General features: G+C 42.0%; 1 protein-coding gene across 1 annotated transcript; it reads left to right on the forward strand.

Moving 5' to 3' along the window:
* Positions 1-3,308: 3,308 nt before the first annotated feature.
* On the forward strand, positions 3,309-15,729 carry LOC123447889 (phosphatidylinositol 4-kinase beta 1-like). Its single transcript, XM_045124604.1, has 16 exons — positions 3,309-5,412; positions 5,832-6,020; positions 6,179-6,227; positions 6,983-7,115; positions 7,291-7,771; positions 8,045-8,125; positions 8,204-8,326; positions 9,225-9,294; positions 11,316-11,413; positions 11,500-11,604; positions 12,303-12,356; positions 13,372-13,515; positions 13,627-13,680; positions 13,773-13,847; positions 14,776-14,859; positions 14,930-15,729. Exons 1-16 carry the CDS (start codon positions 3,661-3,663, stop codon positions 15,029-15,031), a joined length of 3,594 nt encoding a protein of 1,197 aa, XP_044980539.1. The 5' UTR covers positions 3,309-3,660; the 3' UTR covers positions 15,032-15,729.
* Positions 15,730-17,134: the final 1,405 nt, after the last annotated feature.

Consider the following 17,134-nt stretch of genomic DNA (forward strand, 5'->3'; position numbering starts at 1 on the left):
GAAATTTCAACTTAACCACGCCATTATCCATATCCTTTTTCTTTTGCATATCACATAGTTGAACAAAGGTATTAGTATGCGAAGTAGGATCCTCATTAGGCCTTCCAGCAAATTATTCTTTCATAACAAGATTTAGCAATACATCTTTATTATCATAGAAACTCTGCACTAGTGGCGGGTGGTATAGGAGTACTAGTAAAATCATTATTATTACTCTTCGAGAAATCACATAGTTTGGTATTTTCTTAAGACACAGTGACAAAACAAGTAAACTAGCAAGTAAATCAAGCAAACAAGTAAACTAGCAAAGATAAATATTTTTATGTTTTTGATATTTTAAGCAAGAAAATATAAAGGTAAGTAAAAATAGAACAAGTGAATGCTAATTTGTGTGAGGGAACCTGATAAGAATTTGATGATACTCCCCGGTAACAACACCATAAATTCTTCCAGCTACTTGTAAATTGTGTTGGGTTTTCCTCCAAAGAGGAGGAGAGATGCAACACAGTAAAGATAAGTATTTCCCTGAGTGATAATTAAGGTTATCAAACCAATAGGAGTATTAAGCAAACTCTCTCGTCAACACCTGCACACAAAGAAGCAAACACTTGCACCCAACGCGTGCAAGAGGGTTGTTAAACCCCTTGAACTCATTACTTGGAAGGATTAAATAGCAATAGATAGATAATATAATATAAATATAAAATAACAGGAAATAAAAGGTAGCAATATTTTTGTAGTTTTTGTAGTATAATTTGAGAAGACACGGGGCCCATAGTTTTTGCTAGAGGCTTTTTTCTTGAAGATAGCATATGGTGGGTAGAAAAATTACTGTTGCACAATTGATAGAATAGCATATAATTATGACATCTTATTCAAGGAAATTATCATGTATATAGGCATCACGTCCATAAGCAAGTAGACCGACTCCTTCTTGCATCTACTACTATTACTCCACTGATAGCGCTATCCAATGTGCATCTAGAGTATTAAGTATGAAACAAATTAATGATTCAGACAAGGTGACATGATGTAGACAAAGCAAACTCAAGCAATATGAATAATCTCCATCATTTCATCCTTAATGGCAGCAATACAAATATGTGTCATGTCCCTTTCTGTCACTGGGATTGAGCATCGCAAGATTGAGCCCATCACAATGCACTACTCCCACTGAAGATAAATCAATCTAGTTGGCCAAACCAACCTGATTAGATTAGAGAGAAATCCGAAGCTATAATAATCATGCATAAAATAATTCAGAGAAGAATCAATTAATATTCATGAATAATCTGATCATAAACACACAATTCATTGGATCCCAACAAACACACCACAAAGAAGATTACATCGAATAGATCACCGCAATAATCGCGGTGAACTTTGTATTGAAGATCAAAGAGAGAGGAGAAGCCATCTAAGTACTAACTATGGACCCATAGGTCTGGGATGGACTATTCACACAACATCATGGAGGCAACAAGGTTGATGTAGATGGCCTCCGTGTTTGATTCCCCCTCCGACAGGACACCTAAAAAGGTCTCGAGATGACCTCCCATCGGAAAAGAGATTTGCGGTGACAGAAGAAGTGTTTTGGGGGGTTCTCTGATGTTTTCCTAATATTTGAGAATTTATAGACGTGGAATTAGGTCAGATAGACCTCCGAGGGGCCCACGAGGTAACAGTGCGCGTCCTATTGCCTTGTCGTCTCCTCGTGCAACTTCTGGCCTCCTTCCGAAACTTCCAGGTCCTCTTTTGTCGAGAAAAAAATTGTCAAAAAATTTCATAGCGTTTGGACTCCCTTCGGTACTTGTTTTGTGAAAAGCCAAAAACATGTAGAAAACAACAACTAACACTTCACACTGAGTTAATAGGTAAGTTCTTAAAAATAATATCAAACAACATATAAGTGCATATAAATCATCCAAAATTGATAATATAATAGTATGAAACAATAAAAAATATAGATATGGTGGAGACATATCAAAGCTAGCAACCGTGTCCCTTGACGAGGTTGAGCTCTTAGTCAAACTCTTCGGCGCGATCGATGGAGAGGTGGATCTTTACGACATCCACAAGCACGATCATGGGGATACTGATGCGCACCCTGTGTGCACCCATCTTAAGGGAGCTCTAGCGCGGACGAGACACGTTGAATAAGCACTTATACCAGTTCTAGGTGAGACTAAGGTCGATTTGAAAGGAAACAAAAGACCATGAAGGAAAGAAGAAATCAAAACCAGAAAGGAGATCATGAATGGAGAGGGAGCGATTGAGGGAAAGAGATCAAAACCGTTTCAAAACCGGTTTGTGTGGGTGTGTTTTGTACATAGAAAAGTCGATGAGGGTGGGTTGACCGATTCCTTCGATCGATGTTAGTGCGGGGACTCACGGACGATGTAGGAACTACCCTTTTATGAGTAGAAAAATAATAGCAGACTGATGTTTTGGTAAGTAATGATTTGATTTGGACAAATTAATGTATGACGTTGTTTTAGGAAAGAGATGATTTGATTGAGTTAATAGTAGGTTGATGTTTTTATAAGTAATGATTTGATTTGGAGAAATTAATGTATGACGTTGTTTCAGGAAAGAGCCGATTTGATTGAGTTAATAATAAATTGATGTTTTGGTAAGTAATAATTTAATATAAAGCAGTTAATATATGATGTTGTTTTAGAAAAAAGTCAATTTGATTTGATTAAGTTATAATGCACGTGTCAAATGAACCGGTCACAAATGACTGCAAGTTGCTCGGGTGACGAAGCGGACGGCTCGCCCGGAGCGCGACCTTGGGGGTCGGCGTGTGTTCTTATTGGTTGTAAGTCGGAGCTGCGGCTCCGAAAATGGTTGTAGGGTGTTGATTTCGATTGCTCGGGCGACGGAGTTGGCGGCTCGTTATATGCACGGCCTCGGGGTCGGTGTGTAAGTCATTCTTCTATCGGTTTTCGGTCCGTTACCGATTTTTTTTCTTTTATATGAAAAGACAGATGATTGCAAGTTAAACAAAATGGCATCCTAAGACGCTCGTAGGCATCGCGGAGAGAACGGCACTAGCCCTGGCGGAGAGAACGGCACAGGCTGTGCAACAAAGTGGCAGCAGCGCAGAGGATTCGCTCGCGGCCATCGCCGCCCCCACCTGCTCCGGGCTCTCCGCTTCACATTCCACGCCGTCGCCACCACGGACACCACGCCGGAGAAGAAAACCGAAAGAAATTAATAAAAAGAAAAAATAAAATTCAAACCAGAGTCCTCAGAAACAGCGACGAAAACGCTGCGACATTTCAAATCGAATCAACCCCAACCCCCACCCCCCCACCCCCGAGTCCTCCCCAATTCCAAGATCCCTCGCCACGCTTCCCCGCTCCCAATTCCCTCCCCAATTCCAAGATCCCTCGGCGCGCGGCTCGATTCCGGAGCTACTAGGCAGCTAGCTAGGGTTTGCAGGCCCTCGCACCGAGCTGCGTGCGCGATCTCGCCGTCCGTTCGGGGGGCTAGGGTTTGGATTGGGTACAGCCCCAAAGCCAGCTCTGGATTGAGATTTGGGGGAGCGGCCGCGGTTCTGGATCGAGCTGCCCCGTGTGCTGCGAGCGATGGTGGTCACTGGAGGAGGGCTCCAGTGACGGTTGGTTTCGGTGGGACAAGGAGAAGCCCGCAGCCATGGTGCGGCTTCTCGGGCTGCGGGGCCTCAGCTTCGGGCCTGAGGAGTCGCCGCGAGAGATCACGGCCTCCGGCGGAGATGCGGCGCCCCCTGTGGGGAGCAGCGGCTGGCTCGTCCGCTTCTTCGACTCGGCTTTCTTCTGCGAGTGGATCGCCGTCAGCTACCTCTACAAGCACGACCACGCCGGCGTGCGCGACTACCTCTGCAACCGGATGTACACGCTCCCGCTCTCGGGCCTCGAAGCCTACCTCTTCCAGGTCTGTTACATGCTCGTGCACAAGCCCAGCCCCTCCCTCGATCGCTTCGTCATCGACACCTGTGCCAAGTCCCTGCGCATCGCGCTCAAGGTGCATTGGATCCTCGCTGCTGAACTTGAGCTAGAGGAGACCGAGGATCTGGATGGGATCGATAAGGTGCAGGAGCAGTGCCAGGCTGCAGCCACCGTGCAGGGCGAGTGGCCACCGCTAGTCCGACCTGCGCCGCTATCCCCTATTGCCAGCCCACGTGGCAATCCCATGCTCAGCAGGATACGCTCGTCGAAGCAGCGACTGATGTCCCTTGCCTCGTCGCCCTCTCTTGGATTGAGCCCCCCTCCAAGCGGCACCAATGTGGCTGCTGCTGAGGACGCTGGAGTCAGCAAAGGGAAGCAGCCAGTAACACCATCTTCGGAGGACAACAAGCTGCTTAGGCGATTGAGCATCGGGCCAAAGGCCTTCTTTAAGCGGTCTATGGAGAAGGACGAGGAGCAGGATAAGGATGGGTTCTTTAAGAGGTTGCTTAGAGACAGCAAGGATAAGGAGGAGGATGATGGAGACAAGGAAGGTTTTTTTAAAAGGTTGCTTAAGGATAGCAAGGAGAAAGAGAATGATGAGGAAGAAGGGGATAAAGATGGTCTCTTCCGTAGGTTGCTTAGGGACAGCAAGGAGGAGGACATGGAGCTCACACCTAGCTCGGACGGTTTGTTGAAGAGACTCTTCCGTGACAAGGAGGACAAACCGGGCGACGATGATGAGAAGGAAGGCTTTTTTCGCAGGATATTCAAGGATAAGAATGAGGAGAGGAGAGAAATCATGCATGGACGGCAAGGGGATGAGGAAAGAGTAGGTAAGAGTTTGGAGGATGATGATAGGGAAGGGTTCTTCCGCAAGATTTTCAAAGATAAGAATGAAGAGAGGAAAGATGGAAGCAGTCATAAGCAAAATGATGATAGAGAAAAGGCCGGTGTGAACACCGAAGAGGACAAGAAGGACGGTTTTTTCCGGCAACTTTTCAAGGAGAAAAATGATGAGAAAAAGGAAGGGATCACTCCTAGCAAAAAGGAGGACGATGGCAAAGGCAATAAGAGCATAGATGACGATAATTTCTTTCGCAGAATTTTCAAGGATAAGAATGAAGAAAAGAAAGGAGCTGCCCATGACAGGAACGAGGATGAGAAATGTGAGGAAGGTGATAAGGAAAATTTCTTCAGGAAACTATTCAAGGACAAACATGAAGACAGGAGAATCGAAGGGCTTGATAAAAATGATGATGATGGTAAGAGCACCAGTGGTATTGAGGAGGAGGAAAATTCAGAGTTCTTGTCATTCCGCAGGTTGTTTCGAGTGCACCCAGAGGACGCTAAGAGTGGGCATATAGAAGGTAGTCAGCCTAACGGTATTTCTGAGGGTAGCCCAGGATCAGAGAGCTTTTTTAAGCGTTTATTCCGTGATAGAGAAGATTCTGAGATTTTTGGCTCAAAGTTATTGAAAGAGGCAAGACATCTACTCTTAATATTCCTTTCTTTGGTTTTCAGTGTTTCATATTTTGCATCATCTTATTGAGTAATTACTGCTTCTGACTGCACACAGATATGCTTATTACTTCTTGGTGTGAGGTGACATTGTGTTGCTAGTTGCCACAAATATTCTACATGTAACATTAGTAGTTTGATTTGCAACTCTTATGTTCAGTATGGTGGAGCTTGGTTGTGAATTTCTTTGATTTATTACAATATTCTCCATCCATAGCTGCTGTGATATAAACAAAGTTGTTTTGAGGTGTTTCTGTTTGCTGCGTTAATCTGTTAATGCTGTCATACTCTGATCATGCTATTTGTACATATTTTGGATTTTTAATATTAATTCCCTTTTACAGCATGCTTGCTTCACTAACTGCAGTATATGTGTTTCAGAAACACCCTGATTCTGCAGGAAACAGCGAGAAACAAAGTGGAAAACCACCTTTACCAAATAATATACTAGCAGAACTTCGGAAAGGCTCTTACTATGCTTCATTGGAGCTTGTTCAATCATTATGTGATACATCTTATGGTCTCGTAGACATATTTCCTGTGGAAGATCGCAAGATTGCCTTGCGAGAGGTAAGTCATTGCATTAGGTTGCCAGTGCCACATACTAATTATTTGCTTTATGCCCCTTCAGTCATACTTTTTATGTATCATGTTACAACTTATAACAGCTACATTCATTTTCTTTATTTGCATTCTAATTTCTCCTCTGGTGGTTCTTTTTGTGTCAGTCTCTTACAGAGATCAATTCACATATTGCTTCCAGCGAGAAAAATGGAGGTGATTTCTCTATCCTATTTGAGATATTACGCACTTTACTATCTCTGTCTCCTAGGTTACTATATTTTTCTTATTTTCTGCCCTAACATTTTGAACATCACAATTGGTGCTTCATTCCTTTTAAGACTATTTTAATCTTCAGTTGGATGCTACTTGACATATCACATTCACATATGATCTATGCTGATATTCTCAACATGAAAGTTTTGGTGCCTCACCCCTTTTTCCTACATTTACATTTTGATCTTAAGTGGGAAAGTACTTGACATATCACAGATGGTATGTGCCTTACTGTTTTTTTTTCTTTGGCTGCAGTTTTAATTATGGTCACCTTTCTTTGTGCATAAATATTTTCTGCAGTTGTGTTTCTGTAGCTGTGTTGTCCAATGTTAATAGTTTTGGAAGGACAATGAAGGATAAACACTTCAATAAATCATGTGCATATTTTATTGGGTTCACTCGTTCTTTTGAATTCTGGCATGAGTCATCATCACCATTGTATGTGTTGTACTGTTGCCTGTGTTTGCTAACGCTGTTGAGCCTGCTCAAATGGAAGTATAGGCAGCAAAATAGTACATCAAGATATGTAGCGAAAAAGTGTGTCTTGTGGTTTGGATCTGCCTTTTCTTTGCTCCTTTACATCACAACATCAGTGGAATTTTTTAAGTAAAGGAAAACAAAGCTATTGATATTGGAAAGCAGCAGCTAGATGTTCTCTCAGGCTCTTTTTTCCCCCTTTGTCTTTCTACTCACAGGCGTATGCTTTCCAATGGGAAGGGGCATATATCGAGTGGTTCATATACCTGAAGATGAGTCTGTTCTTCTAAACTCCAGGGAGAAAGCTCCTTATCTTATATGTGTTGAAGTTTTGAAAGCAGAAACACCAAGGTATGTAGCTTGAGTTCCAGGCATAAGAGTGCTCAGTCTCTATGTATCAATCTAAAAGATCACACAGTTGAGGTTGTGCCAAAAGAATGTTCGATACTAAGCAAATTAATGATGTTTGTCACTTAATTAGTTTTTGGAGCTTCAATTGGTAACATAAGTTGTTTTGCCTTTCTAGTCACTCCAAAGGGCCCTCAGATGTGAACAAACTATCCAAAGGCGGGATACCGTTGGCTAATGGAGATGTTCAGCTGCCAAAGCCACCTCCGTGGGCATATCCTTTGTGGAGTCGACATGAACCACAAAATTATGAAACAGACAGAATGCTGAACTCTACCTCTCAGGTTATTGACCAAGCCATGGCTCAACTATGGGAGGCCAAAGTGAAATTTGTAAATGTTAGTTTCTCTATTGAGAAAATTGGCCGTTCTAGAAGCATCGCAATGTCTGAATCGGGGCGTAGGATACGGCAACCTACGATGGAGTCACATAATCTATCAGAAGATTCCCAAGCTGTTGTTGATCAGCCTATTGAGTGGGTAAAGGTCACGCTTTCTGCGGTTCCAGGAGTTAACATGGAAGATGTAGATGACAATGAGCCGACACGGAAGAAGGACCATCGCCGTGTTCCAAGCACTATTGCAATGGAGGAAGTCAAGGTGCGACTCACATGAAATTGGTTTTTAGTTTCTGTGCCATTGCTAAATATCTTTTGTATTCTGTCTACCTAGGCGCTTTTATTTGTAAGATTTTCAGTTTTCCTCAACATTCTTCCTGTGAATGATTGGTTTTGAGGCTAGCATTTAGATAATTGAAAAAGTAGGAACTATAGACTTGATGTGTAATACAAGGTGATTATGCCTATATAACATCAATTTGACAGTTACTGGACTTTTTGTGCTACTGTTTGTTGAATTGGTTTCCTTGACTAGGCTGCAGCATTAAAAGGAGAAGCCCCACCTGGTCTTCCACTGAAAGGAGTTGGTCAAAGCACTCAAAATTTGGATCCTAAGGTGATTCACTGATATTGTGCCCTCAGTTACCTCTCTTTTGAACATCTTCCTTAAGCTAGTAACTCAATTTTGCAATAGGCACCTGATGACGGAGATCCTAAACCGACTGATGCTTTGGCTGGTGAACTTTGGACTGTCAAGAAAGAGAGAATACGCCGTTCTTCAGTTCATGGAAAATTACCTGGCTGGGATTTGCGTTCTGTAAGTCCACATGGAAAAATTGTTCTGCTATTAGTTTTTTCATGTTGCAATATTATCGAATATAAGCTTTATGAGCATTTTAAATTATTTATATTTAGGCATTTTTTTAATGTTATTTCTCTGAAGGTTAATTTTCCTTATTCCTATGGTTGAGCATGGACAATAAACAATAGCACAAACTCTCATTCTTTTACCATTGATCATGCGGAAGTTTACCATTTTCTTGACCAATTCTTTTTGCTCACCATCAAAGTCCCCCACGTAGCTGAGAATTTCCAAGCAATTGGAAGCTGCTTTCGATGACGAGGCCGACATCACTTCTTTTTTGTTTTCAGCATAATTTTCTGGCTCTCCATTAGCTTCATCTAAAAAGGATTAGGAAAGAATTAAGTATTCCCTCTGATCCATAAGCGTTGCAGTTTTGAACTATGGTTTAACTAATCCTAGTTCAAAACTGCGACGCTTATTTTGGATCGGAGGGATTAACTGTTACTTTTCATACTATTATGTTCCCCAACATTGACTTTTCTGAACATATAGTTAAATCATAAAATAATCATACACGTATTATTTATAACATCAAGGTTCATAATATGGGATGCACTCTTCTGCCTATCTGATGCATTGACATTTATAGTTGAAGATATTAAAAAATATATTTCATGAACTAAGTAGATGGTTGGATAAACTGATTTGTATGGTAAAAATTGGCCGGGGAAATGTTTGTTCCCTAAACTAAAGCAACTAATGAGACAACTATGAGTAGTCTATGAGTACTGTTTGCAGTCTGCGGATGATTGTTGTCATGCTTGAGATTTAACGGCCTTTGCCTTTAAGGATATCTTACTCTGATATTTCAGTTATTGCCGTGCTTCTGATGCACTTCTATCAATTGCAGATAATTGTCAAAAGTGGGGATGATTGCCGACAGGAGCACTTAGCCGTACAGCTTGTCGCACACTTTTATGGTAATGTATAAAACAACTCTGATGTTACCATGATGGTAATCAATTTTATCTTGATTGTGGAGGTCTTCCATTTTTGCTGAAGATTGTCTGCTGTATTGTTTTTTGTGCTTACATTCCGCTTCATTTCGTTTTTCACTACCATATACCCCAGGCTTGAAGCATGTAAATATTCTCTTTGCTGAAGTACTATGCTAATTTGAATCAATATTATGATATGTAACGTCCACTGGAAGGGAGTATATATTGTTAGGAAGTATTAGTATTAGTCTAGGAGTCCTTATTAGTCTATTAGTATTAGTCTAGGAGTCCTTATTAGTCTATCTTTACTTTCCTTGCACCTCAAGTCATGTGTAATATATATATGCCCCTTGGGCATTCAATATAGACAAGTTGCTTTCCTAACATGGTATTAGAACCTAGGTTTAGGTCACCTTCGGCGCCGCAACTCGCCTCTTTTTTTTTTTTACGGTCTTCGTCTTCGTCGATCTATTCTTGGATCGATTCCATCAGCTGCTACCTACGACGCGCCGTTGTGCGTCACGGCTGCCTGTCACGTCTGCCTCTGCCCCAGCCTCCAGGTCCTCGCACAACCCGATCGAATCTCCGTCTGGCTGGAGGCGGAGGAGACGCCGGCGATGGCGCTGTTGCCCAACTGCCCCCCAGATCTCCGGATCTACGACTCGGTTTATGATTGTGGGCTGTCTTCGCGCCGGGAGCAGGCTGAGCATAGATCGCGGCTACTGGACAAGATCCGCGACTCATACCGCAAGGCGCTGGAGCGGCTGAATCTCAGGGCGAGGCCCGGCATGGCGGCGCGCTTCCTCTGCGGCGGGGGTTTCTGCTTGGGCTTGGTCGATCCGGTCTCCAACATCCTCGCCAACACGCTCGTCTCCTACGGGCGCGCGGAATCGGAATCGGACCTCGTCTACGTCCCCGAGGAAAAACTGAGGGACCTGGAGCGCCGGTCGCTGGACGGCCTGGTCACCTTCCTCACCCGCTTCTTCCCCTACCTCCCCGACTGCCACGCTCGTGCACAAGGCTGCCTTCTTCCAGCATGTTTGTGTGCTGCTACCTCTGCCCAGTGCTTGCGTCCTGCTGCTGCTCGCGTGTTGCTCCGTGCCTCTGTCTACTGCCGCTAGCTGGTTCTGTGCTGTGCGGTTCTAGCTGGGCCTGATTATGGCGGCGTGCTAGCTTCTGCTCCGTTCCTATTTTGATTTCAACAACAATAATAATAATAAAACAGTACAATGTCTTCTGCATACACGATGGATTTTGCATCTTTGTGTCGTGTATGCTTCCTAGCTTTTAGCTTCCTTGTTTTCCGCTGCGTCCACCAAATCCGTTGATATTTTGTGTTTTCTCACGTCATGCGAGTCCACCGTACCTTAGTCTGCCAGCCTTTCTCAAGTTTTGAAGACTCTTCATGCTACGACGACACTCTCAAGACGTGGATTTGGATTATCATTGTGTTTTAGTATTACACTTCTTCAAATGCAATGCTATTGCATACGCTTTGCATTTGAGGGGGGGTGTTAGGAAGTATTAGTATTAGTCTAGGAGTCCTTATTAGTCTATTAGTATTAGTCTAGGAGTCCTTATTAGTCTATCTTTACTTTCCTTGCACCTCAAGTCATGTGTAATATATATATGCCCCTTGGGCATTCAATATAGACAAGTTGCTTTCCTAACATATATAAAAGCATATTTAAGGAATCACATGATACACATTGATTTTATTTGTACTCAAACTGGCATGCAAACATTCTCGCACATAAAAATAGTACTATGGCTTGCAAGTGATTGACACCCCAGGGGTCTTATCATTAGTGCTTTTGGATTTTGGAATAATGGGAACATCTCGTGGTGTATTAGCAATTACTTTTCTCATGTTGCTGTCTAAAGCATTTCTTATGCTCTGGATTCTCAAAGGACTATACTAATTAATTTGCCTAAAGTTTGTGTTAGTTTCATTTAGGGCGTGTTCAACTCACTAGTGTCCTGAAAAATCTTTTTATCCCCAGATATATACCAAGAAGCTGGCTTGCCACTCTGGTTACGGCCTTATGAAGTTATCGTCACGTCTGCATATGCAGCCCTAATTGAGACTATTCCTGATACGGTAGCTATCTTTCCTTCCAGATCACTTCTCTCAATTTCTTTTCGCACTGAAAGATCTTAGGTTGACCATTGTTTTTGTTATTGCAGGCATCAATTCATTCCATCAAGAGTAGGTTTCCCAATATATTAAGTCTCCGTGACTACTATGTAGCCAAGTATGAAGAGAATTCTCCAAATTTCAAACTTGCACAGGTGAAATGCTGGAATATCTTACACAACACATCAAATAGATCCACATACTCAGTTTTTATCCTCTGAGTGCAACTGTAGGCAATATCTCATCATTTATTCCTCGTCAAAACGCATCTGATTTTTTAGTTGAAAAGGGTTTTTGTTGAGACAAACAATGGAGGGCAGCGGCGCAGTGCCCACCTGAATTAATTGAGCAGTTTGAGTAGTGACATTTCACATCCCTTGTGGACTTGTGGTGCGTGATGTGTCACATCATTTGTCGACTTGTATCCAGTCCACTTCATGAGATTTGTTCGTATCAGCACTGCAGATGAAATGTTCCGTGTTGAACATTTGAATATTGCATTTCTCGGTGTTTCTGTTAAGAAAATCATGTTTTGGCAATGAATTTGCTTAATTTTATGAATGAAAGATGACAAACTGTTCACTTGGTAGTTGAACGCAATTATAAGTACTTGGATTGTCTGCATTGATACTAGAGTAATTTTTCATGGTGCTGGAAGTGTCATATATGCAAAACTTGGATGGTAGCACCGAATTAATGACATCTGATGATGATTAGTCAATATGTCTAAGATCAGTGGGTTCATAAGCATATCTAACATACTTAAAAATTCCCAGTAAGAGTTTAAAGAGCTCATATTTCATACCATTGTCAATCCAGTTGAACTAGATCTTATATTTTCTATTATTCGCAGAGGAACTTTGTGGAAAGCATGGCAGGATATTCAATTCTGAGCTACCTACTGCAGGTATTTAAATCAACTACTCCCTCCGATCCATATTATTTGTCTTGGATTTGTCTAGATACGGATGTATCTAAATTCTGTACTTAGATACATCCATATCTAGACAAATCTAAGACAAATAATACGGATCGAAGGGAGTACTTCATTACTAATCTGGGTGTATTTTAGTATTAGAAATGTTATTTGACAAGTTCCGTTGTTTTGAATTTCTAATGCCGTCATATGCCACTAGTAATCAAGAAGTAGATTAATTGAAAAATTACTAATTATTACTCCATAAGATTGCTCAAATTATGGAATTGTTCTGATTATTACTAAATTATTAACTAACAATGCTAAAGTTAATTTGTCATCACATTATGGCCTGTTTGGGTTTTTCTGGGATATGAATTTCTAACCGATCCTGGCTGGTACTGTCAGCAAGTGGTTCAGCCCGAGCACTATCCTCTTATGTTTGTGCTGTGTAAATGTGTAATTAGCTACCCATGGATAGTTGCCCTACTGGATTAGATCTATTTTTTCTTACATGTAATCTCCATGCTCTGATGCTCTCTGTAATGTCTGATCGGGCAACAGAGGCAGCCAAATCTTGCTGTATTGTTGTTAATTAAGTATATAATGTGAGAGGGCCTGCCAACTGATGCACTACCTTCTCAAGTTTTTGAGGGAAGGTAACAGTTAGGAATCCGATCTGCTGGATATTAACTTATATGGAGTGTTTCAGTGCAAATAAATCATTTCCATTTAATTAATACAATGTTTCAGCTGAAGTGTTGCAACAAGCATCTGATACTTTGAATGACACTGCATGGCTCTCTTTTAAATTCTCTGAAATGATAGACACTTTGCTGCTGTTTTTGTTTTTCCGTGGATATGACTGCTTGCCTTACCTCGTAAAAAATGGACTGCTTTGCCTTCATTACGTTGGAATAAATTAATCTCAGATCGTAACCCCTCTTAATTCTCTTTTGTGACACAACATGGAGTGCTAAGTGTTGGGACTTTTATGAATTTGCAGGTCAAGGATCGTCATAATGGGAATCTGTTGATAGACGAGGAGGGACATATTATTCATATTGATTTTGGTTTCATGCTTTCCAACTCTCCTGGAGGGGTAAATTTTGAGAGTGCACCATTTAAGCTGACGAGGGAGCTCCTTGAAGTATGATAGAAGCTTGTAACTTTATAACTTTCCTATATCCTAGATATAAATGTTGAATTATGTTTTGATGGAGTTTAAATCTCGTTAATTTTATCGTGGGAACAATGCCAGGTGATGGATTCTGATGCTGAGGGAACTCCCAGCGAGTTCTTCGACTATTTCAAGGTAAATAACTGATAGTATGTTACTTTCCCTTCCTACTGGGACTTCCCCAATTTATATTGGCTTGTTTATCTACGTTTGTCTGAATTCTTCAGGTGCTATGCATTCAAGGGTTTCTTACTTGTCGGAAGCATGCAGAGCGTGTTATACTTCTTGTGGAAATGTTGCAGGTAATGGCACCTATCTAATCTTACAGATGTTTATCTAGATGACTTGATATAATAAATGACTGTTGCCTGTCAGAAGGCACTCATCTGTGTACTCAGGTTTATGCATGCTTGGCTCATAGTATTTACCAACATTTTTATGTACATTAATTTTGTGAATTGTTGTAGCACATCCCTCTTCATATGCCCTTTTATATTAACCAAATTTACCCACATTATCTCAAGTCTTCATCTAGTTTTGAAGTTTTACTTATCTTATTTCCTCTCTTTCTGCCGCCTTGTTATACTTTTTGGCATGTGCTGATTACCATGAACATGAAGCACAGTTAAAAAAAACGGATGGGACGGCCGGTCGGACCGGGAAAAATCGTAACCGGCGGACTAGGCCGCTTTTTAAGCTATGCGGACCGTTTTGCAATCAGACCGGTGAAGACCGGTCAAGCCGCCCGTTTTTTTAGAAAACCGGCTGATAAAACCGGACTGGTTGAACCAGGGAAAGTATGACTGTAGGAAAATATATTTGCAAGTGTTAGGATTCGAACCTGCACCCCTTGCTATGGGCCGAAGCGGCTATACCTGGCTCATTGACCAACTGGGCTATGATTTAATGTTGTACACATGAAAGAAATCCCCTACTTGACCTTTATTCTGTTACAAATTTGTACCTACTGAACCAATGTCGAACCGAACGAACCGACGGTCGGACCAGTAAAAACCTGAACCGCCAGGCTCACTGGTTTTGATTGCTGGTTCGGTTTTTTAAACTATGCCATGAAGTCACTATGCTTTCTGTTGCATTCAAACTTGAATCTTGTAACTTCTGGTGTAGTAGTTACCTAAATTATTAAATTGTATTCTGTTTCTTGATTAGCAAGGGAATAAGGAACACCATCATGACAGAAATCATTTTACATGTGTATCCTTTTATCAGGATTCTGGTTTCCCATGCTTTAAAGGTGGTAATCGCACTATTCTGAACTTGAGGAAGAGGTTCCACTTGAGTCTCACTGAAGAGGTTAGCCAATTGTTTTTCATTTTTTTTTCATGTCCGGAGGGTTCTTACTATGATCTTATGATGGTTGCAGCAATGTGTATCACTGGTGCTCTCATTGATCAGTAGCAGCATGGATGCCTGGCGTACTCGGCAGTATGATTACTACCAGAGAGTATTGAATGGGATTTTATGATGTACTCCAGGGGCGCTTAGCACTTGTCTCGTTCAGAAACCAATTTGCTCATATCCTCAGAGCAAATCTTTGGAACAAACAGATCAGTTTGGGGCTGATCTAGCCTGCTGCTATTCCCACCATGATTGGCATGAGTGGAACCAGGTAATGGAGCAACGTGTTTTGCATCTTGCATGCCGGAGTCTCCCGTGGAACCCAAGCGGTGCGTGCATTGTGCTCGTGTATTATTTCACACCATATGGAGATGGTTGAGAAAGTGTATAGTCATCGGCAGTTAGCTAGTTAGGGCTTCACACTAGGAGGTTTGCTACTGGTGAAGCTGTTAAGCGTATTGGAATTTGGAACCCGAGCTGGCGGTGCTGTACAGGCAGTAGATTTGCTTAGCTTGGGCAGGGGTTTAGGGGAGGACCGAGCCATACATGAAGTGAACAAGTGTAAATTAAGGACGCATGGAAGCTGGGAGTCACCTGGGGCAGCAGCAAGGGTTGTGTTTGAGCGATTCTGTGACATCCCAATATAGCATCGAACTAGACGATGGCAATGTGCATTGTAAATTACCATTACTGTACAGGGCCCATACAATAGGAGCTCATTGTCCCGTTTTTTCAGACTTTCGTTTTATTCACCAATAGTACTAGAGTTGGCGCCAGAAGTTGCACGTAAGTGATGCTTAGTGGAAGGAGCAGTTCATCTTGAAATTCCTTCGTCTTTGGTGATAGTTCTCTGACTGAATTTCATGTCATGGTTAATTGTTTTGTTTGTTGGGTGAATTACATTTTTCTCCTGATAAAGGGTGTTTTTATTAACTCAAAATGTAGTAGCATCCTGTACAGTTTGCATAGCTAGGATGCACATGACAATACACCAACAGTTTGACGGAAAGAAAACATACTCTCTCCGTTTCAAAATATGTGTCTTAAACTTCGTACTCTCTCCGTCCCAAAATAAGTGATTCAAAAATGACTCAACTTTGCACTAACTTTAATGCAAAGTTGAGTCATTTTTGAGTCACTTATTTTGGGATGGAAAAAGTATAATTTTGTATTAGAATTCATATAAAGTTGAGACAGTTATTTTGGGACCAGAGGGGGTATACTACAAGGCAACAGAAAAGCAATATGAAAACCTTTCTAGCTATCTGCTTCTTCAACCGCGTACGCACAACCTTCAATAGTGATGATAGTCACATGTTTTGTATGCCTGGACAACGCTCTCGCACTAACTGAGCACATGCTCCAAACAGTCCATATCCTGTTTGCCTGCTGGTGAAGCGTTTCTGTCCGGCCAATCAATGGGTCACGATCTCTGGATCTAGTAGCACGTTCCGGCTTAGTGCTTTAGTTTTTCTTTTTTCTTTTTTGCGAGTGCTTTAGTCTTTGGTGCTTCTTCTGTGGCCGAAAATAGCAGCAGCTGTGGGATGGTCCCATCACTTCGGTTGCGACGGCTACGGCAGGTCCTTAGGCCCTGTTTGGTTTCAAATAAGTCATCAACTTATAAGTTAAAAAGTGCAAAAAGTGACTTATTTTGCCAAACAGATCCAATTTATAAGTCACCCCAACTTATAAGTCATAAGTTGCTCCACCCCAACTTAAAACTTATAAGTCACCCACTTTTGCATGGAAAGGTGACTTATAAGTCAGATGACAACCAAACAGGCGTGACTTATAAGTCACTGGTTTTAAGTCACCTGACTTATAAGTCACCTGACTTATTGAAACCAAACAGGGCCTTAGTTACCTTTGCTGCATCTCTTTCCCATGGCAGACTCATCAATGACATCAGCCCAATTCCAACGCGTGACGTCCAGCTGTGTCTGTTCTTTTGAAAAACGGACACAAAACACAGCCTGGAAGCAAATGGACAATGTTCGTTTTTCGTTTCGTTTTGACCTACTGACAAAATTAAAGCCGCACGTGGCCCTTGTTTTCTCCTAGCTCGCTTATCGGTGGCACATACGTCCCTTTTCTCTTCCACTGTCACTCCCTCTACCCCCCGCCAACGCCGCTGCCGCTCATCGGTACCATTTTTCTGTTCACCTTCCTTGCTTTTTTGTCAGGCCGCCCAAACCACGACCACGTCATATGCCGTAGCCAACCCACGCAA

This window comes from Hordeum vulgare, chromosome 4H (assembly GCF_904849725.1).
Source record: "Hordeum vulgare subsp. vulgare chromosome 4H, MorexV3_pseudomolecules_assembly, whole genome shotgun sequence".
NCBI lineage: Eukaryota > Viridiplantae > Streptophyta > Magnoliopsida > Poales > Poaceae > Hordeum > Hordeum vulgare.

Coding starts and splice junctions, on each gene's coding strand:
- LOC123447889 (XM_045124604.1), top strand. CDS start 3,661: ATGGTGCGGCTTCTCGGGCTGCGGGGCCTCAGCTTCGGGCCTGAGGAG. Junction 9,295..11,315: donor GCTTGTCGCACACTTTTATG/GTAATGTATAAA, acceptor TTTTATCCCCAG/ATATATACCAAGAAGCTGGC. Junction 13,516..13,626: donor TGACGAGGGAGCTCCTTGAA/GTATGATAGAAG, acceptor GAACAATGCCAG/GTGATGGATTCTGATGCTGA.